Source organism: Arabidopsis thaliana, assembly GCF_000001735.4.
Source record: "Arabidopsis thaliana chromosome 1 sequence".
NCBI lineage: Eukaryota > Viridiplantae > Streptophyta > Magnoliopsida > Brassicales > Brassicaceae > Arabidopsis > Arabidopsis thaliana.
The window spans coordinates 18,981,613-19,007,308 of NC_003070.9; the positions used below are offsets into that span (position 1 = coordinate 18,981,613).

A 25,696-nucleotide genomic window follows, 5' to 3' on the forward strand; every position below is an offset into this window, starting at 1 on the left:
TCTGGTCGTTACAAGAATGAAAAAATATGGGTAGCTCGAGATCTGTGATTATGCGTTTACTCACATAGAAATAACATTCATTTCACTGTTGCATTGATCTATAAAAAAAATGCTGGTAGAACAAAACGTTGTACGAAATTAGTAGTGTATAACTTCCTCCACTTCTCCAAACACCAAATCTTGGATCATTCTTAGAGATTTTAATCAAATCATCACTTTCAGAAGACTATTTCTCGGTGAGAAATGATTCTACCCCTTCAAGGTATGATTGTATAGCTTACATGCTTGTTAATCAACAAATGGATTTATTTTTTACTGACATTGATTTTTTCCATACTAAAATCGACAATCAAGGACTTAACCTGTTAAGAGAAAGCTTCTTAGATAACTATTCACATAACTGTATAATATTCTGTTTTTCAAAATTGCATGTAAAGTAAAACAAATAACATATATTGTATTCTTTGTTTCATATATAACTGACTAATTAAGGAGTTCAATTCACTTTGAAAAATGACAAAGAAATAAACTAGCATTTTAACTTGTTGAATAGCCAAACAAAATGCTTTTGGCTTATGATTTTAGAGAATAGACAGTGAAATACAAGTATTGCTCAAACCCAAAAGTATGTATTTTCTCTGATTTTTGTAGTGCTTACAATTAATGATAATGTTACAAGTACTAGACTTTACAAATCTAAGAGACACAAGGGAAGTTTTAGCATTTTTGATCGATTCAATTGAAGTACACGGATATGCAGGTACATATTATGTGTATAATGTAAGAATAGTCTTTGTTGTTGAGTTGCACACAAAAAAAAAAGTCTTGGTTGTTGACTTTCAGAAAGAAAGTAAAGTTAATAATTGATATTTTTTAAAGAGTTGATCATCCGTAGGAGAAATAATTAGTGGTAATTTAAAAATATCTCTTATTATTTACATTAGGAAACCATACTTTGATTATCCTTAGACATGTCTTTATAAAACTCGCATGTTAGATCAGCTTACAATTGTTTAGTATACAACTCTTCAGAACAAAGAGACTCTTGTATTGTGACATTTAAACAAAAATACTTGATTTTTGGAATGATTACCGTCTCAAAATAGTTAGATAATTTTTTTGCTAAAATGATTGCTAAGACTTTAAAATAAAATAAACATAAACTAGAGAAGTGAAACTGTAGTTTTATATAGTTTATAACTATATACAACCGTATATATTTCTCATAGATGTGATCCATGAGATTGTATATGCTCCATTGTAGATACTTGAACTAATAAGAACCATTCTTTTATTAATAATTTTGTTGTCTAACAATTGCTTAAATCTCTGTCAAATTTATAGCCTCTTATCTAGAAAAATGAGATCATAGATATTCATAGTAGGATGTGAGTGGCTCCAATATGTCTTTGAAGAAGTTGTTTAGTGGTAGGAGAAAAATTATTTCAAGACTCTGACTTCATTTCATGAATTATCTATTATTCATATAATACAATTGCTTATGAGTTATCTTGCATCCATTAAAATTTGCTAAACATAGCTAGATCTTCTTGTCGGATACTTCTTCGAGAAAGAATCTTGTTTAATTGGCAATTATCACCAAAATTATATAAGTGGTTGTTGATACACAATCCATTATCAATAACACTAATGATCACATAATCTGTAATTTTTCATTACATTACTCAAAAAAATTCTATTCAAATTTGTAGAAATCTCACAAAAATATAATTTAATAGCAATGTATGGATGATTTTAATTCTCAGTTTACATAAGGAATGAAATTATATATTATGAGTTACATATATATTGTATGCTATGTATCTCTCTAGCACAAAATTAGATTCATAACATATACTATCACCTATTAACATTAATTTATATGTCATACTACATAAATTAATATGCGAAATTATGGATGATGCACAAAACACATTAGTAAGAAAATAAAAATCCCTAAAAAAGTAAGAAGAATCTTTCTTTAATCAAACGAGTCCGAATTTAGGAGAAGTGAACGAATTATAAGGGTTGTCCTGTTGAAACGACTAGTATGAACAAGAGGCGGACCAAACGACATATAAAACGAGCTGACTAATATTGGACAAGCTCGATGGGTTTGAGGACGAGCTAATAGTGCACTCTCTCTATGTCAACATAAAGTGTAGATCTTGTGACAAGACTTGCTATTTTGTATTTATAAGAACCAAGATAGGACATATGTCAAAGTAAATTGGTGGATCTACCTTCCGACCTATTGACATGGTTTCGGCTTTTTATAGACGCTAACTCATCGATTAGGTTTTCTTCCAAACGAATTTTAAGTTGAAAATAGACCCAATTACCTTAATTATTATTGGACATTGTCCATTCCTTGAGTTTATTCCAATTAAAACCTGAATTGGAGGAAGCCCAATTCTTCCCTCAACAACTATGTTACCCATCTCCTCTTAATATATAAATTTTTAAAATATAAAAGATTATTATTAATTAAGAAGTTTACAAACACTTGTCAAACAATAACCATAATAAAACTGGAAAAAGAATATATTATATTCTAGATATTAACCAAAAAGCTTAATATCATTTTCAAACTATTGGTAATTAACTAATTGTTCTTGAAAAATGTAGTGTCTAATTCCGTTTCAAAAAAGCGAGTTAACATTTGGAAGCCTTAACTCTTTTTTTCAAAAAAGTAAAATGAATTGAAATTTGAAATGAGTAAAAAAATCAAAAGCAGAGCCAATAAGATACGTACACGTCATAGCCGACTCTAGCACAAACGGTGTGAAACGAAAATATAAACGTCGCTACAAAAAAAATCGTCGAGACAAACCAAAAAAAAGCCTAAAAAGCCGACCTTTTTTCTTTCTTTCTCTCCTCTACCTCTCAGCTTCTGCTGGATCTCTCCAGCAGACACGATCTTGTTCGGAGAGATTCGTAGGGTAAAGGGTTTCTCTTCTTCTCTATTTTGCTTTCACCTTTATAATCTTTTCTGGGTCTCGATTTTGTTTTCTAATTTCATTTCCATTTCGATTCGATTCCTCCTTTGTGTGGGAGGCCTTTGTTCGGTCAACTTATGTGTTCTGTTTTTGTCTCTTTTTTATTGATTAGGGACCGATCTATCAAGGCTTCAAGGGCAAACAGGTGAATTAGCTTTTGGGATTTGGTTTTATTTAGGGTTCATTTGTAAGCTGTTGATGTGAATTCTTTTTTATGGTTCTCGATTGTTTAATGATTTGATTGTTTGGTTATATTTGCATGTGGGTTTTGTGTGTGTTTGGAAATTTGAATGAATTGATGTGAAAAGTTGTAACTCTTGTTTTTGTTGATTTAAAAGGCTAAGTTTTGAAAATTTTCATTTCTGTGGAGAGAGGTAGTGTTGGATATGAGTGATATTAGCTATGTGGGTTTTGTATGCTTTTGAATTTTGAAATGAATTGCTATGAAAAGTTGTAACCTAAGAAAGGTAGTGTTAGATGGAAATTAGATTAGTATGTGAGTTTTGCATGTTTTAGAAGCTTGAAATGAATTGCTTTGAAAGTTTATAGCTTTACGCTGATATAAGAGGCTAATTTCTAAGTAGTGTTGGATAGAAATAAGATTAGCTGCTCTAATGTTTTTAAAATGATTCATTTATGATTCTAATTTGCCTAATGAATGTGGTACTAGGTGCTAGGTAACCTAGACACTTCTGTTTGGTTGGGTAGCTTATTGTTAGAAAACAGGTCAGCAAGATTTGTTTGTCTGTTTCAGGTTCTAGAGTTAGCAGAGAAATGGCTCTAGGCTTGCTTTTGTTCTCTTCTTTCTATTTAGTTAAAGATCCTGAATTATAGGAAGGTGCTTATAGGTAGTGTGGTTATAAACTATGAAGATCATGTGTAAGGTATCCAGATAAGTTATTTCATGAAAAGAATTGTTCATCTGCTTATTTTCATGTGTATGTTTTGCACTGATTTTCTAAGGCAACTGATGATACTGATTGGGTTTAAATGTACTCATCATCGTGAATCTTCTGCGAATTTTTGTTTTATTTTTCCATGTCACTGAGACTGAAGATGGCTGATTTTAAATGTAGAAATGGACCACGACAAGACAGGATGCCAAAGCCCACCTGAAGGTCCCAAGCTATGTACTAACAACTGCGGTTTCTTTGGAAGCGCTGCCACAATGAACATGTGTTCTAAGTGTCACAAGGATATGTTGTTCCAACAGGAGCAGGGCGCTAAGTTTGCATCTGCAGTGTCTGGAACATCGTCATCCAGCAACATCATAAAGGAAACCTTTACCGCTGCGTTGGTCGATATTGAAACCAAATCCGTTGAGCCGATGACTGTTTCTGTACAGCCATCCTCTGTCCAAGTCGTTGCAGAGGTAGTAGCACCAGAAGAAGCTGCGAAACCAAAGGGACCAAGCCGATGTACTACTTGCAATAAGCGGGTTGGCCTGACTGGATTCAAATGTCGCTGTGGGAGCCTCTTCTGCGGAACACACCGCTATGCAGACGTACATGACTGCTCCTTCAATTACCATGCTGCTGCGCAAGAGGCGATAGCTAAGGCAAACCCGGTTGTGAAAGCAGAGAAGCTTGACAAAATCTGAAAATCTAAGTAAACTTCTCTGGTTTCATCAGGTGGCCTGGTGTTTCCTTCTCCTGTCTGTGTCTGGTTCAAGTATTCTCATGTTAAAAAGGTTTTATATAAGGTCGAATGAAAGCGTGCTTGATCTTTAGCGTCTTCCATCTCTCTGTGGTGTGGAACTTTCTATTATCTGTGTTTGCAAGCAGAGAAACGTGCTCTTAAAAAAAATGCTTTGTGTGTTTATCTTTCTACTATTTTTGAGCACTGTGTTATTGTTTCCTGTTTGGTCTGTATCATATTGAGATTGTCTCTGTAGCTACATGAAGCTTATTTAAAAAGGCCTGTGTTTGTCCTTCAATCAGTGATTCCTTTCAATTTCTCTGGTTGGTGAGTTATGTAACTTTGCAAAGTCATGAGCTTACTATATATGTGTATATATGGGTCGATAAACACTGAAGAGCTCGCTTTTTCCTGTTCTGAGTACGAACGCCCATAACCATAGAAGAAGGAGATGATCGTAAGGAGACAAAAGCTCCAAAGGGTGTCGTCCTCACTTGCTTTACAACATGTCCTATGTGAAAAACCGACGTCGTATCAAGTTGCGTAAGCATCGTATCAACTTGCTCTAAACGGCATCGTAGGAGTTGCTTTAAACGTCACCATACTATATACTAGTTCCTGAGGACATCGTATAAAAATGTTTGGAACTGTTTGGTTCATTGCCTACACAACAAACGGCGTTTTATCTGATTTTACCGGTTTTTTGATGAGTCATCACTGATAGTGATAACTGATGCGCTTTTGCTTCACCGCAACTCCTTCTCAACCGCAACCATTTCACTAGAGACACATGTAACTATCTCAACCGCAAGATTTGGCAAACAATCAAGCGTACGTTCGTTTTCCTCATAAACCCCAGCACCGCATCTTCTACGTACTTATTCCGCTTTCAGTTTTGTTTGATTTCACCAAAATACCAAACAATATTTTTTTTTGTTTTGTTAAAGAACAACAAAAACAAAAATTAAAATAATAATAAATAATAACAAAATAATAGTAATAATTAACAATAAAATTTACTATTTTTTCTTTACTTTTGTTTGATCTCATCATCAAATATAAATACAAGAAATTTTATGATTTTCCATATATTTTTACTTTTTCTAATTGAAGTTTTTCTTCAAATTAATTAAAATATATAGAATATCTAAATAATATATTATTAAACTTACCAATTATTATTTCTTTTTTAATTAGAACAAAATGTCATTGTTAAATATAGATGAAAATCAACTCTCATGAATCATTATTTTGCATTTAATTTTTGTTTCTAGTTTTACGTAGATTTCTTTCTATTTAGTTTAGACTTTAGAGGATACAACTAACTTGATATTTTTTTCGCGTTTTGGATCCAAATTGAAACTATACACATGGCATACATAATCTCATCAATTTAAGTATATAACACACTTCAAAAAAAGATAAAAAAAATTAGACTCGTGTTTTTTTTTTGGTCAACAAAAAATCTAGACATATAAAATGCCAATGCACATATCATCGTACATTAACACACACATCATTCTATAATATCACCACCGAGCGTAAACAACAACCGAGAAATGAACAGAGCAATGCCGCAGCCGCGACCGGAAACTATACGTGGCAGTTTAAAACCTCACATCATGGTGTTTCCATATCCAGCACAAGGCCACTTGCTTCCTCTTCTCGACTTAACCCATCAACTCTGTCTTCGTGGCCTCACAGTCTCCATCATCGTCACTCCTAAAAACCTTCCTTACCTCTCTCCTCTTCTCTCCGCTCATCCATCCGCTGTTTCCGTCGTCACTTTACCTTTCCCTCACCATCCTTTAATCCCTTCCGGGGTTGAAAACGTTAAAGATCTAGGTGGTTACGGAAATCCCTTGATCATGGCTTCTCTTCGTCAGCTTCGAGAGCCTATCGTCAACTGGTTAAGTTCTCATCCAAATCCACCGGTCGCTCTCATTTCTGATTTCTTCCTTGGATGGACCAAAGATCTTGGTATTCCTCGCTTTGCTTTCTTCAGTTCTGGAGCATTCTTAGCTTCGATTCTCCATTTTGTCTCTGACAAGCCTCATCTCTTTGAATCAACTGAGCCTGTCTGTTTATCGGATCTTCCTCGCTCCCCTGTTTTCAAAACAGAGCATCTCCCGTCTTTAATCCCTCAGTCTCCATTATCGCAAGATCTTGAAAGTGTTAAAGACAGTACCATGAATTTTTCGAGTTATGGTTGTATTTTCAATACTTGTGAGTGTCTGGAAGAGGATTACATGGAGTATGTGAAGCAGAAAGTGAGTGAGAACCGCGTTTTCGGTGTTGGTCCGCTTTCTTCAGTCGGGTTAAGTAAGGAAGATTCCGTATCCAATGTAGACGCAAAGGCATTGTTGAGTTGGCTAGATGGATGTCCAGATGATTCAGTGCTCTACATCTGCTTCGGAAGTCAAAAGGTGTTAACCAAAGAGCAGTGTGATGATCTGGCTCTTGGTCTCGAGAAGAGTATGACCCGATTCGTATGGGTGGTTAAGAAAGACCCGATACCGGATGGGTTTGAGGATCGGGTCGCAGGTCGAGGAATGATTGTGAGAGGGTGGGCTCCTCAAGTGGCTATGTTGAGTCATGTGGCGGTTGGCGGGTTCTTAATCCATTGTGGATGGAACTCGGTGCTGGAAGCGATGGCTAGCGGAACAATGATCTTGGCATGGCCAATGGAAGCAGACCAGTTTGTAGATGCGAGGTTGGTAGTGGAGCATATGGGTGTGGCGGTTAGTGTATGTGAAGGGGGTAAGACTGTGCCTGACCCGTATGAGATGGGTCGGATTATCGCTGACACAATGGGTGAGAGTGGAGGCGAGGCGCGTGCTCGGGCTAAGGAGATGGGATAGAAGGCACGAGCTGCAACTGAAGTAGGAGGAAGCTCTAGTGTTGATTTAGAAAGACTTGTCAAAGAATTGAGCTCTCTAAAGATATGATTCTAAATGAATAAGCTTTTAAAAAGAGTTCTAAATGAACAAAATTGTGTTTTCATTGTCAAAGTATCAAGTATCTACATAGCTAGAGTCTCACTAAGAATTACAAAACTTTGAACCAGTATAAATTAACGAGGGAGCTAGTTAGATTTAAAACCCTCATGTTATCTAATAAGCAGATACAAAGCGAAAAATTGGGTTTCAGATACAACTTCATAAATCATTGGAACATTAAAACAGGGAGAGATACCAAACCCTATGGGTGCATTTTCAAAACCTAAATATCTACAACCCATGTTCAAAACGGCTTGGTCAACGAAAGTTGGTCATTTTTCAAAATGTCAAAGTAAAGTTTAGGATTTTTATGGCATTTTAAAAGTTTATGCTTTGTTCGTCCCAAATTTGAAAGTTCACGATTTTTTCGACATTTTTTCCAAAAATGAATTGAAAATTACATATTTAAATTAGGCTTTAATTTCTTTGCCATTTTGATTTAAGCTTGCACCACAAGTCTTTAATTTGTTCTATTACTTAAAAGTATCTCAAGCTAACGGTTGAAAATCTTTAGATGATAATTAACTTCTTAGTAATTAAAAAAAAAACAGCTCAAAACAAAATAAAACAAAGATCCGAAGAACAAAACTAAAGAACACGTGCATACAATCAACTAATGCATGAGAGGAAAAATAAACAAAACCCCTAATTAACACTCATTGTTGTTGCTATCATCTTATTGCTCGATATCAGAAGCAGCATCATAGTAGTCCTCATGATCTCCTCCAAAACTATCAATCCCACAAGGAACATGACCATTTCCAAAGGCCTTGACATGGTCCTTAAGCGACCTCTTGTGCTTAAAATCCGAGCCACAAGAGCAATACCAAAGCTTTCCACAATTCTTCTCATGCGTTCTCCAATCTCCTTTCACTGCAAAGGCCTTACCACACATACGACAAGCAAATGGTTTAGACCCATGTTTACGTTTGTAATGTGTTTGGAGGGTTCGAAAGTCCTTAAGAGGCTTGGCTCGTGGGTGGTCAATGTTGTTCTTGCAACCGGGTGCACAGCAGAAACATGGTAGTCTTAGCATTCCTGTTGGTTGGGTTCCTCTTAAGGATTCTGGTCCCTTTCTGTATTGTGAGCCGTGTCCCCACATGTGCATCTATGATAAAACGTTTTTCAGATCACGGATACAACAAAGATGTCAGTCTTAAAGTAATATTGGTTGTTTTTGATCAAAAATCAAAAAGTAAGATTGGTTTAAGTGTATATGTTTAAGAGATATGAAAAAATATACATATGTTTATGAATAGTAGTCAAATCATTTTTTCATCGACATTTAAAGCCAAACTTATTATCAACATTAAGCATTTATAAAAAAAATTATTTTTTAAAATTTATAGCTTATGTAATATTTTCCAAAAATTATTTCATTAAACATTAAATGTTATGTTGTTATTTAAAAGTGAACTAAATAATTTTAACACATGCGGAACATGTTACAAAAATAATAATCCAACCTTATGTAAGATATAAATGTGCTTTAACAAAAAAAAGGGTGTAAGATATAAATGTGAAATATTAAACACTTTTAAGTGAAGTTGGAGATGTAGATATTAACATTAGCTTTCATTATTTCATGTCAACAGATTTCTTTAGGCATGGAATAAATTTTAGCTGTATCTATCTTCGGAATATATTTAAACAAAACAACGTCTCTATTCCGAAATAATCTGCTAGACATTTATCTTCTGCCTTAGCTTTTTAAGAAATATTTTTGGGGTTTTATGAGTTCACAAAATTCAAGAGAGACAATAAAGATGTAGGTGTACTAAAAGCATATTTCAGGGTTATAAAGAGTCAGTCTGACAAAAAGACTGTTGGTTAAAGAAAAGAAAATCTTCCGACTTAAACCCCGTTGATAGGTCGCTCTTACATAGCCATCATCATTCAACACCCTGAAACTGATTAGACGTGTACGATCAAATTTTTAAAAGGTGATTATTCTCTAGTTACTAAACAACAAGCCATAGTAGTAGACTAGTAATTACTAAAAGTACTAGTACTTGTTAATTACCACTATTAATGATACCCCTAAAGATCCATGAATCAATAACGAGTTTGTACTTAGACGACCCAAACAAAAATACAGAAAAACCCACAAAACAAGACTCAAATCTATATTCAAGAACAATAAAAATCAAATCTTGAAATGAGTTTAGTCTTTAGAGTTGATTCTTGAATTAATGGTGTCATACCTGCATGTTGTTGTATCTGTTGAATGTCTTGAAGCAAAGAGGACAAGTGAACTGTGTAGGACCAATCAAAATCTGAGAAGGAGTAGGAATCCAATAGTGATGACCTCTGTGTAGATCTCCATGATGATCATCATCATCATCAAGGTGGGACTCAACTGTGACTTCTACTCCTCGGTCATGATCTTGATCTTGCTCGTCCGTGGTTGCATCAGGAGCAATATTGCTCCTAATGCTCTCACCAACACCGTAGTTTGGTAACCCTAGATGAAGATCCACAGTCACAAGAGGATCATCAAGAAAGTTTGAAGAGCTAATTTGATGGGTGTCCATGAAATAGTGTTGGTCTTGTTGTTCTTGGTGCCTTATGGGGCTTAAGCTAAGAAGAGGAAGAGCTTCTCTTAGTGGGGGTGAGTTAGGGGAAGTGGAAGTGGTATGAGTATGATTAATGTAATTAGGGTTTGTGGTATTAGAGTAATAGTAGCTACCGTGAGAGTTGTAAATGTAAGAGAGAGAAGTGGAATAGTTGAAGCTATTATGGTCACATCCATTGTTGAAGAGATTCGAACAAGCTGGATTAGACATGACTCTGAGGAGAAGACAAAGAAGAAGAAGAAGATCAAGAATAAAAGCACCGTATCTATATGGTTTGATGGGTATGTGCTAGAGAGAGATGAGATGTGAGTAGTAGTGTGTAGATAGATATATATATATATATGAGTGTGTGAGTGTATATATATAGATGTATGTATATATGTAACGTTTGAGATGTGACGAAGCGGTGGAAGATTATTCATTATGATAAGAAAAGGGTACGGAGAAGGTAGAGGGAGAAAAGACCTAAGAAGAAAGTTGAAGAAGCAATAAAGAAACCATCTTCGGGACTCGCAATGGTTGATATGTATGTATGTTATGCACTTTAAAGTCAAATATTAGATCCTTGTACTTAAGATTCAGGGTGAGAAATATTATATCTTAAAATTCAAGAATAGGAATTGGAGATAAATATGTATAATCGTGTTTAACTAACATATAGTGATTAGAAAGTTTATTTCGTGTAGGATGGTCTCACATGAATTGGAAACATCAAATAACACAAGATTAAACTTTCAAGGAAAAAAAGAAAACCACCAGATCATTACATATTTACTGTATTGAAATTTTATGGATCACAAGCAATGCCTATCACCGGACCGATATCATTAGCATTTAGCAACCGCTTCAATGGTGTCTACTATCTAGAGTGAAGTTGTTTAGCGTAACTTATTTATAAAAAAAAATTATAAAAGAATTTAATTATTTTTCTCAGTTATAATCAAAAGTCGTTCGTTAAAATTAAATAATAATAATTCCGTTTGTAAGATTTAACAATCATAAAGTACCACAACGTCTCCATGCATGCATGCAGGTTACGAATATACATATGTTTCTATTATGTCACTAAATCCCCTCTAGTATCGGATATATAAAGTACTGGTATAAAATTTCGAAATTTAAATAGTACGTGAAGCTATTGGTCCCCAAGACACAAACTAATTAATCCTCTTTATCCTTGAGTACATACATAAATCAAGGATATAGATGCTTGTTCTCTACCTCTCAAACTTCGAATACCGATAATTATGTGTGTGTATACCTATTTACGGAGAGAGGTTATATATTGATAAAACAATTAGGTGTTGTGGGGATAATATATTGATGGCTTTGGGAAAGGAGATAGTTGTGATCTAAGACAGCACTTGCTTTGGTGGTCTCGTCTCCATGTCGGCTCCGTTTCAGAAACATATTACTTGGGAATGGTAATTCCAATTTCATAATTCATCTACATGTAAATGTGTATTTTACTGGTTTGTATAAAGATTTCAATTTTTATTTGCTGCTTTTAAAAATATATATATTGTTTTCACATATATGTTTTTTTTAAACCATATTTATGTTCTTAATCATGCATATATACGTTTCTAACACATGCTTTTTAACAAAACAAAATACATAATTGTTTTTCTTTTTTGAGTTGGAATGTTAAGGAAGTCGATCATGGGATTGTAACAATATTGAAATATTCTTTTATCAGAAAAGAAAACAATATTGAAATACCTTTTTTCTTTCTCGCCTTTGTAACCATGATACAAAAAACTATTATATGGTCCTCTATAGACTATTTATATGTTGCTAATTGTCATGGGATGTATAATAAGAATGAAAATCTGAACAAATCAGATTGAAACTTATTTAAAAATAAATTGTATAAACTAATCAGTTCAATATCCTTTTAAGCTGAGTTAGTCTACCGACCCAATAAAACTAATATATTTAATCAACTTTTTTTTTTCCTTTTAATTCGGTTAAATTGTTTCTAATTCGTTGTATATGTAAAATCACATTGACGTAGTTAGAGAAAAGACCTAGTTTTTATTTTTTCAATGACATTTTTCTCGAGATTGAGAATCTTAACCAAATGAAACAATTTCAGTAGATATACAATAACAATCAATATTACTTGTATTGTAACATTGATTACTAGTTTCAAACTATTTGCTTATTGCAATATCAAACATGTGAATATGGGTCAAAGATCGTGGGTTTGAAAGTGAAAATCTGTTGGTCGTAATTAATGTGTGAACTCGATGATCTTAGGATAAAAGTCCAAATTATATTGACACAGAGTTTACTTCTGATATTATTAATTATGAGAGAATATAAAGACATGAGATGTTCCCGAGATAGCACGAGTGTGAATGTTTTGTGGTTGCACTTTGCAATTGCATCAGTTCGGTCTTTCAAACCGTCTCTTGTCTTCTGTTTCTTCGCTGTTCTCTCTTCTTCAAACATTTTTATCTATCTATGCACCACACTATATTAATACAACTAATTGATATTCTGTTGACCAAATTTTCTTTTTTCCTTTTCATTTTCTCTTACAAATGTTTGGTATCATAGTACACACTTATAGTAGGATATACGTCTTTATATATGTATAGGTGTGACTTATATATGCATAAATGTGAGCATAACATATTAACATGTAGGCCATAAATAATGGTTGTGGGTTTTTAAATGGCTTTTATAGTTTTTGATTTTTGATTTTTGGGGTTTTATCTTTTGTAAAAGATTTTAGTTATTAAAAGACATGAATGGTGATTTTAGTTTTTGGTTGTTTTTGAGAAGGTATAGAGGATTCCACACACAGTGAAAGCGTCAAATCCAGCAGTTTGTACTTGTTCTTGTTGATAAGTGATATTTTACAACGATTCTTATTTTCTTGAAATTACTTAATTTTATTCTACCTAAATAATCAATTCCGATTAAGAACAAAGTAAGCATAACTCTTTTATTTTTATTTTTCTTGCACACTATTAAAGATAAAGAAAGTTCAAATATATTCATCTTCTAAATTATTTTGTTAGCTTCACAGTTTAAAATCGTATGACAATATTCTAGAGTGCTAACTGCGGCTCCTTACCAGCTCTAGAATACATATACTAACCGAAAACCCTGGACCTAGAATCTCCAAAAATCAAATTCTAGAGAAATTATTTGCTCGTCAAGCCTATATTTTTCCTTAGTTGTTGTGAAAACTATTCACTAAACCGTCACAACTTCTTTTGCTTTTATCTCACCGCCCATTCAATAACAATCCTTGGCTCATCACCCCTTCAACTCCAACTCTACCACTTCAGCTCACGCGTCCTTGTTAGCAGCTAAGTCGTCTAATGATGCAACTTCATGATCCCAACATCCACCTGTTCCAGAATCTACATCTACAGTCTCATTTGTTTTTTACTTAGTTTGTTTCTCAAGCACTGTAACTGTCCAAACCTGAAAGTCAACCAAAGAGAAACCTAGTTACATCAACAAAACAATATCTAGAATCAGCTTCTAGCGTAGATATCAAAAGAAATATTCGTACAAACTGCCATGTTTAACTTAATAAAGATAAAAAAAATAAGTCATGTTCAAAAAGAAACGAAAATTCTGAAATAATAGGAATTTGTTGCAAAAAAGAAAACAAAAACAACAGTTTTTATCCCTGCTGCTAAGGCATCTTGTTTCATCTGAATAGCCAGTTTCATCGCATGGGGTGCAATAGTTGTACCGATTGCTTGACTCGTAAAGGGTCGCTCATTCTTGACTTCATAAATTGGAACAATATGATTTGCCATCATGAAGCAGTATACCAAATTTTGGAAGGATAATTGAACTTCGCCTGTGATCAAATCGACTATTTTATAATTTGACTAGCCAAAACGAAAATCTAATGTTACGTTTAAAATAAGTCGATGAAGAAGAAAATTAAGTAAACAAAAATTAAATATAAGCCGATATGTGAAAAAATTGATCTTATTAAAGATAGAATAAAATAAATTCTACTTGAATATATGGAGAAAAAATTATGAATGTTAATTTAATTTGTCTATTAGTTAATATTATAAATTATGTAATTTTAAATTACTTATTTTTGAATAAACTATAAATCTAAATGTTTACTATGAAGTATGAAAAATAATTTTATGGGTTTAAAATAACAATGTAGAAACAATAAGACAAGAAATGAAAAGGGAGATCAATGATGCTATATACATACCCTCACGTTTCATCTTCCGTCCCTTATAATCACTGTCTTCCAAATGATTGTAAGTTTGTAACATTTTTTTTTCTTACGAAAACTAGCGATAAGATAAAGAAAGTTGAAAGATTTTCAAAAGATGCAGTTTCTAGTTTAAAAAAAAAATCATAATGACTCCAATGCATATCTTCTGAAGCATGAGAATAACAAACAAATACTGCTTACCCAACAAGCAATTCTGCAACATACTTTATCCTTTGTGTGTTGTACAGATGCTTCATGGAATGATCCGAATTCAAGGGCAGGAATAGGATGGGTTCTACTTAATGTGCAAGGAAATGAAGGAAAAACTGAACAAGTATACTCCGAGGCTTTTCATCCGTTGACCCTGCTAATTCAGTTCTTGATGCAGAGGTCAATGCGTTTAGAGCTGATCTTTTCCATCTCAGACGTCTTAATTACAACAATGTCATCTTCTGTGGTGATTCCCTATCCCTCTATCGGTACATGGAAAATGTAAGGAAACAGTTTCATCCAACCCCTGGCTACTAGCTCAAGCCGGAAGTTCCAACCTAGCTGATGATTCATATCGTATTTGGATGATATTAATTCTTTGACTATTAGCTCATATAGCTTCAAGTTTACTCGTAGAAGTGAAAACCACGTAGCAGATCTTCTAACTAAAAAGGTTAAATGTCAAAATTCCCCTTTTACTATCTCTTGTGATTTCTAAATGTCAGTGTTGTAATGACTTAATTAGCTTTTATGAAAAGTTGGCGGAGAAAAAAAATTCATACAGATGCAGACATGTTTTTAAAAAGTTTATATAGAAGTATATTGTCTTATTATTTAAAATGTTGAAATACATAGACATCAAATGGACACATATTTTGATATAACATTTTGCCATATATTCTACCACCAATTTATGTTGATGACTTAATTAGCTTTTATGGCGTATTACTTATTATGACACAAAACAAAAACCACTAGCATAAACATTAGTTAATTATAGGGAAAATAAAAGCACGAGAACATTACTAGATTTTCCAATCAAGTACGTGCCCTGGTGGACTTTCATATCTTCTTGTAAACCAAATTCCATCCATTCTTGCAATCCATAAGCGCAACTGATTACATTTTGGTTGAATGCCTTGACGATATACTTGAATATCATACCAATATTTTGGTCTAGTTCCGTGACTAAGCAAACAATACCAAGTTTCATCATTAGGATAATTATCCTCGAATTCAATGACATAAGAAGGATCTTTAAAGTTTAGTTTGTGAAATCTTGTAGGTTTATCGTCTATGCTACCCTTTCGGCATGCAATGTTCAGAATAATACCAGGACTCAGCTCGTTATGAATTACTACATGATTTTTGCAATGTGTTGCTTGATTTAGCTCAAAATGCATAGTAGTAATTAACATAAAAATTATGAGATAATTCATTTTTTGGGGTCTAAGAACTTTTTTGAATAAAGACATCAATATGTAGTATTTATAATTATTTTGTGTGACAATTTTTGTTATTCATTTAGTAAATAATCTTTTTATGATTAGCTTAATTTAAAAACAAACATAAAAAACTTGGCTATAGATATATATCTAAATGTAAATATAAAATAACATGGAAAAAAATATAGATTACCATTAACATTTTTAGATTAAAAGAAAATCAAGATGATAAAATTAGAATTTTAAATCCATCTCACTCAAAAAGAATATAATGTATGATTGTATAAGATATAATAACACTAGGTAGTATCATCTATTTGGAAATATATCTTAAATTTCTATTAATTGTTTCTATCATCTAAAGTTCATTCTTTCTTTGTACACTTAATTTTTTTGATACATCCCACTACAAAATAAGTAGATAATATAAATGTTTACATGTCTCTAGGCATGAAATCTTATAAAATAAATATTATAAGATACCTTCTTCAATATGGATTTTGTTTTTTTGGTCAGCAAGATGGATTGTTTTTTCTATGTTAGATTACCTATTTTGGTGGCTATCAAAGTCTTGCAAGGAATTATTTTTCCATTAATTATTCTTGAACATCTTATTATTAAAGAGCTTTAGATCTATATGTCCATGTGAGGTTTAAACGTTAAGTCCAATCCATGAAAATCAGTCCAACTCATGTTTTAATGTTAAGCCTAATATTTGAAAATCAGCCCAACTCGTGTTTTAATAAGGTTTTAACGTTATGAGAAGTCTAGTTTGAGAATCAGCCCAACTCATGTTTCCATACCAAGTCGATTACAAAAGCGTTCTTATTGGGTATTAGAAATTCGTTCAGTTTTAATTAAAGGTATATTTAAAAATTCAAAAGGCTGCTGATAACTAACAAAACGAAAGAGTATACACAAATTGTGCTTTATGCTAGCAAACAAGAAAATTATGGTATTCTCTGCAACAGACTTATCTAAATTGCTGAATTAGAGAGGACCAAGACTTTTTTTTGTCTCCTTTCTCCTAGATTTTACCTAATTAAAACATAAAGATACAATACTAAAACCTTTATAAATTAATAATATTGAGTCTGGAAATTTTTATTAATTTATAAAAGTAATATTTTATCGAGAAATTAATCATTATTAGTTTACAAAGAGATTTGACTACTTTATATGTTTTTTCTGATTCTCTTTTTTTTTTTTGGTTATAATACATATTGGGTTTTGAAATTCTATTATTTATAGTTCCTTATACTCTTTTAATTTACAAACATGTCTACTTCCTTTAGTTCCGCGGGATATCTAAGCATTTCTTTCTTACTCTAACTGGTTAAATAACTTTGAATCTAGTACTTTTTTGCATATAAATAAATATATATATATACATATTTTTCTGTTTGCCTTATGTTTGTTTTTATAATATTATTACGCAATAAATTATACGATATATATTTTAAAAAAGTTTTATAATATGATCCTCATAAAAATATTTTTCGGACCCATCACTATGAATATGCAAAACCACTGCGAAACTCTTTTGGCACTTAACCGTTTTCGGGATCTCTATTGTATATCCATCATTGAAATGCATATATTTTGTGTTCCGCATACATTTTTTGTTAACTAATAACCGAACTAAATATAACAAACTTTTGTCTTCCAAACTGTACCTTTTTCTTTCTTCCAAACTTGTGTCTCCTTCATTTTTTATTTACTGAGCTTGTAAAAATATTGCTACTAATTTGTCAATAATGTTTGCGAGTATTTGGTAGAAATATTCAAAATTTTGCGAGAGATAGTTAAGGGATTTGCAACGGCAAGTTGACATTTTTAGTTCATGTAAAGCTTAGTTTATCAAAGTCGAATTTTTTAAATTTGAGTGGACGTGCGAGGAAATTTAATCTCCTCATATATTTCTCGCACATTTGTGACAGGTTTGCAGATACCTTTTCGCGTGGGTGCAGTGGCGGAGGTAGGGTGTTAGTAGGGGGTCACTTGACCCCCATAACTCTTAGGAAACTTTTTATTAGGCTTAATTATTTGGTATTTGTTGATAATTTTGTTTAAAATATTAATATTGACCCCCTTAACTTATGTTCAAATCCTGTTTTTGCACCCTTTCTATTATTATATTTCTTTTATTTATGCATATTGTCTAACTTTTTCCATCTTTCTTATATATTAATTTACATCATTTGTGAGGATTACAACAATTTTGACATTATTTTGGTTCTAATATTTTATTTAAAACATTAGTAATATTTAAACAAAAAATTAGCTGTAAAACTGTATTCTAATAAATAATTTAATATTAATTACTTATATACATATTAATATTGACCCGTAACATTTATTTCTAGCTTTGCCACTGCGTGGGTGCATAAGATCATCTCCATTGGTCAAAAATATGGAGTGTCTTTAAAATATAAAAATAATGAAAGAAGAGTAAAATGAAGAGTGTTTTTGAATAGTAAAAAATTGTGTGACACTTTAGACCCAAAACAATATGATGTCTTTAAAATTTACTATTAATTTATGTTTGAATGATATTTGAGACACCCAAAAAAGATAACCAATGGAGGTGCTTTAAGATTGTGTTAGGATTCAAAATAAAAAAAGAAAAAAAGAAATAATAAGATCAAAAAAGCAAAGAAGAATAGTAACGCTATACCCTCACATTTTGGCTTTCGTCTTTTCAACTCCCTCTGTTTTCGCAAATTTTATGGTTGTAAGTTGCAACACTTCCATTTGTTACAGAAACCAATGGATAATATGATAACGAAAGTTGTAAACGTTTTCAAAATAGAACAATATAGTCTCTTGTAAAAAACCATACCGATCCAAACATATAAACCAAAATAGTATAAAAATATACTATTTTATTATTGAAAACGTTGATGCAAAATACATAGAGATATATCAAATGAACTTGTATATAACCACCGAATTAGATCGATGACTTAATTCGCTCTTACAGCTTAGTACATATGACAGCAAAATGAAATACCCCCATACATAAACATTAGTTACTGAATTTTCCAATTAAGAACATGTCCTGGCGGGCTATCATATCTTCTTGTAAACCAAATTCCATCTTGTTTAGCAATCCATGAGCGTAGCTGACCACAACTTGGATAATAGCCTTGACGATATACTTCAATATCATACCAATACTTTGGTCTAGTACCGTGACTAAGCAGACAATACCATCTTTCACCATGAGGTAGCTGATTATTATCCTCGAACTCAATGATATAAAAAGGATCTTTGTACTTTAGGGTGTGAAACATTGAAGGTGTGCGCTCTATGCTGAATTGTCGGCATGCAATGTTGAGATCAATACCAGGACCGAGTTCGTTATGAATCACTACATGATTTTTTTTGCAAGCTTCATTTTGCCCAAAATACATAGTAGTAACTAACAGAAACATTATGAGATAATCCATTTTTTTATGATATAAAATAATTCAGAAGTACAAAGAGCATCGAACACTTATTGCAGTAAATATAGAGAAATGCAGTCAGCCAAAAAAAAGAAACAGAAAATATTTGGAAATATATCTTAAACGTACAAAAATATAAGGGAAAATATATTAGTCTATCATCTCAGATCTCATTCGTTGACATTTTGCATTTAATTTGAATGAATTCATATCTCCATATAATTCTAGTGTTATGTAATTTTTAGATTTTTTTCTGGAACATAAATTATTTTACAGTCAACAAAAAAATAACTGAAAATATATGGAAATATATCTTTAATATATATTAAAATAGTAGGCAAGTAAATTAATTTAAGATCTCATTCTTTTTTCTTGTATACCTAATATGAATGAAATCAATCAAATCATATCTCCATATAATTTTAGTGTTATAATTCATAGATTTTTAATAGACAAGATTTGGAAATATTAAATATATTTAAATTTATATTAAATAATGGAAAAACAAACTAGTGATATTCCACATTTAATTTTCTAGTCAAGATGACAGTTTCTTGTAAAAATATCATACAACATCCTTTCAAAAAGTTAGTATAAAAGTATATTGTTTTATTATTTAACGTTGATGCAAAATACATAGACATCAAATGGACTCATATTTTGATACAACATGTTGCCATATAGTCTACCACCAATTTATGTTGATGACTTAATTAGCTTTTACGGCGTATTACTTATTATGACACAAAACAAAAACCACTTACATAAACATTAGTTAATTATAGGGAGAATAAAAGCAAGAGAACATTACTGGATTTTCCAATCAAGTACGTGCCCTGGTGGACTATGATATTTTCTTGTAAACCAAATCCCATCCTTTCTAGCAATCCATGAGCGTAGCTGACCACATCGAGGATAATAGCCTTGACGATATACTTCAATATCAAACCAATATTTTGGTCTTGTTCCGTGACTAATCAGACAATACCATTTCTCACCGTGAGGTAGCTGATTGTTGTCCGCGAACTCAATGATGTAAAAAGGATCTTTGTACTTTAGGGTGTGAAACATTGAAGGTGTGCGTTTTGGGCTGAATTGCCGGCATGCAATGTTGAGATCAATACCAGGACCGATTTCGTTATGAATTACTACATGATTTTTTTTGCAAGCTTCATTTATCCCAAAATACATAGTTGTAACTAACAAAAGAAATATCAGATGATCCATCTTTAGGATCTAATACAGATAAATTTTTGTGGTAAAAAAGACATCAAGATGTAGTATTTATAATTTTCTTATCTCCAGACATATTATCTGTATTTAGTAATGATCTTTTAATGACATAAGTTAAATTTAAAAACAAACATCAACCAAGAATCTAATGTAGAAAAGTATGATTGGCCTAGAAGATTTAAACTAAATGAGTAATTCTTTCTAATTATAGATCACCATGAAAAGTGAAAACCAAGCCAAAGTATACGTTTAACAAAATCCAGAAAAACAATTAGATTACTTAGGCAGTAAATTTATCGACTGAAACATAATTGTTGGTGTAGTACTTGAAGCTACGAGAGATATGGAAAATTCGCTTAGTCTTCGAATACTCGATAATCCAAGTCTTTTTGTCTGTCGAGAACTTCAGAATAGATGTGGCACAATGCTTAATAAATGAGTTTTCAATTTGCTAAAAAAAAAAAAGATTTTTCAAAACCTCACTTTTGTGTCGTAGCCTCGCAGACCTAAAGCTTGTTTTGCGATGAATTAGTGACATCGTTCTAATTACTAAATAACAAAAAAAATTCTACAATTACTAAATAACAATTAAGTAAATAAATTACACATTTGTTGCTAGCTGGTGTATCCCTAATTAACGACAAAAGGATGTTTTACTTAATTCAATCGACAAGAATTTTGATAATTTTCTTGAACAAAGAAAAGACTTTGATAATTTAGTCCACCCATTACCATGCTATTTTTATCCGTACGTAATCAGAAAGAAAAATATTAGGTATACAATGCAATATTTGACCTTTGGTTCCAATAAATATCGAAACGCCTATATAAAAGAAAATTCTCAAAACATATATATCTCCAATAGTTGTGTAATATATATATTGAAGTCTGCATGCGTGACTGATCACAAATTAGTGATAAAATTTTCTTGGTGTAACTCATTTTGTAGCAAAACAAAAGATCAATATTTTGAAAAATTCTATAAACGTTTGTAGAGTGAACTTTTTTGTGAAAACAATAGGCTCAAAGGAAAGTTAGAAGGCTATGTAATGACAACGAGTCGAAAGTTCACAAAATTAAATTTCATGGTTATTTGAAATAATAACAGTTTGGAAACATAAAATTATACATAGATTTGACAATGAAATGTGGTTGCAATTGTTAGACAACAAGACTAAATGATCAAACTAGATTAACATTTATTACACATATTACACACTAACAAAAACAATTATGTTTACATTTGAGTGAAGGAACAATGCAGTGTAAAATATGTGGCTTAAATAGAGTTTTCTTTTGTCCTAAGCAGAAATAAGCTGTTCTTGTAGAGGTCTCTTGGCTGGAGTTGAACGTTGTGACTCAGACGATTGAATTAGTATTTGCATTGTTATAGTTGCAATGACCAAGAAGAACACAAACAAAAGAATGATCTTCCACGAGGCCACTATTGAAAGCCATTGCAGTAGCTTGAAACCACCGAATACAAGGAAACCTAACCAAATGATGACCACCTGTTTCCAACAACATTACCAGAATTTATAAGAGAATCAATTTAATAGCATTTCGATGTGTGATGTTTCTTACGATTAATGGCTTGATTGGCCGGTTAATTTGGTGAACTTCCAAGTCGCTGAAAACGTCTTTTGTGAAGTATTTCTCAAGTTGAGCATCCTGATTTTAAAAGTAAGCAATGTAGTGGCATGAGTTTTAGCGTAAATAGGAAAGTTTGATGAGTAAAATATTGTTTGTGAACCTTGGTGATAAATAGATCTTGGCACCATTGTGCAATGCCATCATCGGTTTCTGGCAACTCACTCATTTTGTGACGTCTCATCTGCAAATTTATCTTCAAGAAAAAAGAAACAAAGAGTTTACGATATAGTGAGCATAGGCTTGTATACGTTAAAAAAAAACACAAACACATTTGAAACTTTTTTAACCTCAGATGATTGTCCACTGAACATCCTAAGCAGAGTTGGTGTAGGCTGATTGTTATGAACGGTTAAGGTACAGTCATATATTGCAGGAACAAATGACCGTATTTCAGACACTGCCGAAACAAATCCCTGATTTTGCATAAAATTATGTAAATCCAAGTGAAGTAAAGCTCATAATAACCTGAAAAAAGCAAGTTGTTGGTGAAACTCACCTTTGTACGAGGAATCAAAACATTTCGAGGAGACGGTAAGCTTCTGATAGAGGCGTACTCTTGAGCAGCTTCAAGCTTCTCCTGAGTGAAACGAGTTCCTTCAACGAAAAGAGCTAACCAAAATGTCATTGGAAAGTCTTCAAGTCGTTTAAAACCTGCCTGTGTAAGAAGCAAGACAAAAAAAATGTTTCAAGCACATGAAACAGAATCAAATTTAAGCTCAAGAAAGAAAACAAGGCAAAATTAACCTTGAGGGTATTCTCATCTTTAGCCCAACTTCTTTCCAAGAAAATGTAATCCGAAAACCACATCGACCAACCTATGATCTGTGAAAGACTTGTAATGTTTCAGTAAATCATTAAAGAGAGTAAACTAAAAACAGGAAAATTCAACAAAAGATCAAAAGAACTCACTGGAAGATACTTGGCTTCTTTCTTCATGATGGCTAATGAGCTTCCAAGACAACCTACACGCTGTTATATGATTAATCAGAGACAGTGTTTATATTTCTCCAAATTTGAAAAATCATGTTTCAGTGAAAGACAAAAACACCTGAGCCATGACCCATCCAATAAGCCAATCAATGTCACTTCGATGATTGCTTAAGACAAGTGCGTGTTCTTTCCCTGAAATTTAATATCAAGATTAAAAAGAATCATTATATTCAAATACTGAAGACTAGGTTGCATAAATTGATCTTTACCAATTAACTCTAGAGTCTCTGCATCGACGTATAAATTGATCTGCAGCAACAACAAGACGAATCACATATCAGACTATGATACCTCTATGTAAACCACAACAAGATTCATGAAAATCACCAACCTTTATACAAGCCCACCAATCAAACAACCATATGAGCTGCAACCAAAGTAATTCCGCAACATTTTTGTTTATTCTTCTATACAAACTTCTTGAGAATGGACGAACAATGATGAAGAACACAAGCTGGAAACAGAGAAAATGTGTCCAAAAACCTTTAGTTGACACAAGTTTCGATTTTATAACAGACATTATAGAACATAAAATGTTTCAGCTATGTCTCTTCCATTGAGAAGACAATACAATGAAGATAGACTTCTTTTGGTATCAGAGCAAAACAAGTTTTAACAAAAATGGATGACCTGAATGATGTTGACGATGAGCCCTGAGATCAAGAAGAGGACACCAACAGGGATAAAGACAAGAGCCGCAGGGATCTTCATGTCTGAGAGAGATAAGGAACAACACAAAGCAGCAACAGAAGAATATGAAAAATTGTTGAAGAAGACACCAACAGAGGATGACTGTTATCTTTGTTCTCAAATTCTTTTTGGGAGATTAGAGAATTGAAAATAAGGAAAATCCTTGTTGTTTTGACGCAAGAGCGTTTTTCATGCTCTATTTTAAGCCCATCAAAGCTATGTCTCTCTCTCTTACAATATTTGGTTGCCAAACACATGGAGACATGTGCGCATGTAAAGCTCTCCCATGAAGTAATAGAGTAAAATGCAATTAAAAACAGCAAAACTCACATATGTCATAAAATTTGATTTTGGCGGTTTTTGAGTTTATTTTTAACTTCACGGTTGTTAAATCCGGATTTCACATTGGCAATAAGTGGTGAGATCAACCTTCCTTATATACTACTAAAGTCCTTTTCCATCTTTCTAATATGTGATTTTTCTCCAATGTTAAGTTTTATGGAGTTTTAATTCAGAATCAATTGACAAAAAGTAGAAAAGCACATGTTCCTTATATACTACTCAAATCATTTCCCATCTTTCGAACGTCGGATTTTTCTCAAATGTTAAGTTTCATAAACTTCCAACTCAAAATCAACTAACAATGTCTTGAAAGTTACACGTTTCTTATAAACTACTCAAGTCCCTTCCCATCCTTCCAATGTGGGATTTTTCTCCATACATCCCCATTCCCCTCGAAATAATGGCTCTTCTAGCCACTAATCTCGACATAATCCATCATACCTCTCGAGATAATGCTCGTTTCTAGCTATTTCACGGAATTGGGCTTTATTTTGGACAATCAATTAGTGAGGGTGATCAGGTCTCTTTTCTGGGCCAGATTAGCAGGGTAGGGTGTGTTCGGACTCTGATACAATGTTAAATTCGGGTTTATGGACTTTCAATTAAAAATCAATTGGCAATGAGTTGAGAGACCTACATTTCTTCTATACTACTCAAGTTACCTATCATCTTTTTAATGTCGGATCTTTGTCCACAAAAACTTTTGCAAAGATCAAAAAACATTAATCGTCCCATGACTCTAGAATAACGCCCGAACCATTGCAAGTGGTTCCCTTGTAAAATGCTGCAAACTGTCCAGCAGCTAGAGTGCTACCTTGACCACCTTCAAATAGGTGTACAACCGCAACATGTGTAGAACCAAAGGTGTGCCTAGAATTTTTAATGCCAAAGTAAGAAAATTAATTTCATGTTCTTTTTCTTTTGGTACAGTACTTGGTGGGATTCAAAAATGTACATACTATATACACCAACCGCCAAAAAATGAGATTCAAACTACAGTCAATAAGAAGCAAGGAAGACTAAATAGAGGGAGCTAGTGATTATCTGACAATCAAATCAAGTAGACAACCCCGATGGATGTCCTCTCCCTACATAAGGGAGTTCAGTTCTTACTAGCACTTTGAGCTCCAAAACAAATTCAATATTTGAATTTTCCCAAAGCCTGGTCAAGCAATATATGGTCAAATTTAATTGAATGTTTATATAAAAATTTATGGTAACTGTAGAAAATTGTAAACTATTGTTAAATATTTTATAAGAAATATAATACAAAAATTTAAGCAATATATTTACTTATTTAGGTCTGGGCATATGAGTATTCTGGGAGCCAGAAATTTTAGTTAAAGTTTATATATATATAATATTTAATTATATATTATAGTAGATGATATATTTAAAGAATAGATTATTGTTTACATGGTCTAGAGAATTGTTTTTTTTTTCACCTAAATAAAACTAAAATTATATTTTTTATA

At 32.6% G+C, this 25,696-nt stretch overlaps 7 protein-coding genes across 10 annotated transcripts; 2 read left to right on the top strand and 5 right to left on the bottom strand.

Annotated features, from left to right (window-relative positions):
• The first annotated feature begins 2,668 nt into the window (after positions 1–2,668).
• AT1G51200 (A20/AN1-like zinc finger family protein) lies at positions 2,669–5,041 on the top strand. Of its 4 annotated transcripts, none has more exons than NM_103998.3 (3): positions 2,669–2,942; positions 3,112–3,144; positions 4,076–5,022. In NM_103998.3, exon 3 carries the CDS (start codon positions 4,078–4,080, stop codon positions 4,597–4,599), a length of 522 nt encoding a protein of 173 aa, NP_564585.1. In that variant the 5' UTR covers positions 2,669–2,942; positions 3,112–3,144; positions 4,076–4,077; the 3' UTR covers positions 4,600–5,022. The 4 variants fall into 4 exon arrangements, with proteins under 4 accessions (NP_564585.1, NP_001185193.1, NP_001185194.1 ...); NM_001198264.1 differs by having other exon boundaries at positions 2,807–2,949; positions 4,076–5,041; NM_001198265.1 differs by lacking the exon at positions 3,112–3,144 and having other exon boundaries at positions 2,807–2,942; positions 4,076–5,041.
• A 1,048-nt stretch (positions 5,042–6,089) lies between these two features.
• Positions 6,090–7,655, top strand: AT1G51210 (UDP-Glycosyltransferase superfamily protein). Its single transcript, NM_103999.2, has one exon. The coding sequence runs from the start codon at positions 6,197–6,199 to the stop codon at positions 7,496–7,498; it is 1,302 nt and encodes a 433-aa protein (NP_175532.1). The 5' UTR covers positions 6,090–6,196; the 3' UTR covers positions 7,499–7,655.
• Positions 7,656–8,138: 483 nt separating this feature from the next.
• WIP5 (WIP domain protein 5) lies at positions 8,139–10,537 on the bottom strand. Its single transcript, NM_104000.2, has 2 exons — positions 9,841–10,537; positions 8,139–8,744 (listed from the first exon to the last, which is right to left on the bottom strand). Exons 1-2 carry the CDS (start codon positions 10,420–10,422, stop codon positions 8,313–8,315), a joined length of 1,014 nt encoding a protein of 337 aa, NP_175533.1. The 5' UTR covers positions 10,423–10,537; the 3' UTR covers positions 8,139–8,312.
• A 4,876-nt stretch (positions 10,538–15,413) lies between these two features.
• AT1G51230 (Plant self-incompatibility protein S1 family) lies at positions 15,414–15,822 on the bottom strand (the record flags this gene model as incomplete). Its single annotated transcript, NM_104001.1, has 1 exon — positions 15,414–15,822. The coding sequence occupies one exon, from the start codon at positions 15,820–15,822 to the stop codon at positions 15,445–15,447; it is 378 nt and encodes a 125-aa protein (NP_175534.1). The 3' UTR covers positions 15,414–15,444.
• Positions 15,823–18,756: 2,934 nt separating this feature from the next.
• AT1G51240 (Plant self-incompatibility protein S1 family) lies at positions 18,757–19,333 on the bottom strand. Its single transcript, NM_104002.2, has one exon. It carries the CDS (start codon positions 19,314–19,316, stop codon positions 18,897–18,899), a length of 420 nt encoding a protein of 139 aa, NP_175535.2. The 5' UTR covers positions 19,317–19,333; the 3' UTR covers positions 18,757–18,896.
• Positions 19,334–19,811: 478 nt separating this feature from the next.
• On the bottom strand, positions 19,812–20,603 carry AT1G51250 (Plant self-incompatibility protein S1 family). Its single transcript, NM_104003.4, has one exon. The coding sequence runs from the start codon at positions 20,538–20,540 to the stop codon at positions 20,121–20,123; it is 420 nt and encodes a 139-aa protein (NP_175536.2). The 5' UTR covers positions 20,541–20,603; the 3' UTR covers positions 19,812–20,120.
• A 1,003-nt stretch (positions 20,604–21,606) lies between these two features.
• On the bottom strand, positions 21,607–24,052 carry LPAT3 (lysophosphatidyl acyltransferase 3). The gene is made up of 11 exons (NM_104004.3): positions 23,820–24,052; positions 23,521–23,643; positions 23,399–23,438; positions 23,248–23,321; positions 23,109–23,168; positions 22,944–23,021; positions 22,696–22,854; positions 22,487–22,612; positions 22,300–22,392; positions 22,131–22,217; positions 21,607–22,057 (listed from the first exon to the last, which is right to left on the bottom strand). Exons 1-11 carry the CDS (start codon positions 23,898–23,900, stop codon positions 21,848–21,850), a joined length of 1,131 nt encoding a protein of 376 aa, NP_175537.1. The 5' UTR covers positions 23,901–24,052; the 3' UTR covers positions 21,607–21,847.
• Between the last annotated feature and the right edge of the window lie 1,644 nt (positions 24,053–25,696).

Coding starts and splice junctions, on each gene's coding strand:
- LPAT3 (NM_104004.3), bottom strand. CDS start 23,900: ATGAAGATCCCTGCGGCTCTTGTCTTTATCCCTGTTGGTGTCCTCTTC. Junction 23,022..23,108: donor AAGAAGCCAAGTATCTTCCA/GTGAGTTCTTTT, acceptor AGTCTTTCACAG/ATCATAGGTTGGTCGATGTG. Junction 22,393..22,486: donor TCAGTGGACAATCATCTGAG/GTTAAAAAAGTT, acceptor TTTTTCTTGAAG/ATAAATTTGCAGATGAGACG.
- WIP5 (NM_104000.2), bottom strand. CDS start 10,422: ATGTCTAATCCAGCTTGTTCGAATCTCTTCAACAATGGATGTGACCAT. Junction 8,745..9,840: donor ACAGATACAACAACATGCAG/GTATGACACCAT, acceptor GTTTTATCATAG/ATGCACATGTGGGGACACGG.
- AT1G51200 (NM_103998.3), top strand. CDS start 4,078: ATGGACCACGACAAGACAGGATGCCAAAGCCCACCTGAAGGTCCCAAG.
- AT1G51250 (NM_104003.4), bottom strand. CDS start 20,540: ATGGATCATCTGATATTTCTTTTGTTAGTTACAACTATGTATTTTGGG.
- AT1G51240 (NM_104002.2), bottom strand. CDS start 19,316: ATGGATTATCTCATAATGTTTCTGTTAGTTACTACTATGTATTTTGGG.
- AT1G51210 (NM_103999.2), top strand. CDS start 6,197: ATGAACAGAGCAATGCCGCAGCCGCGACCGGAAACTATACGTGGCAGT.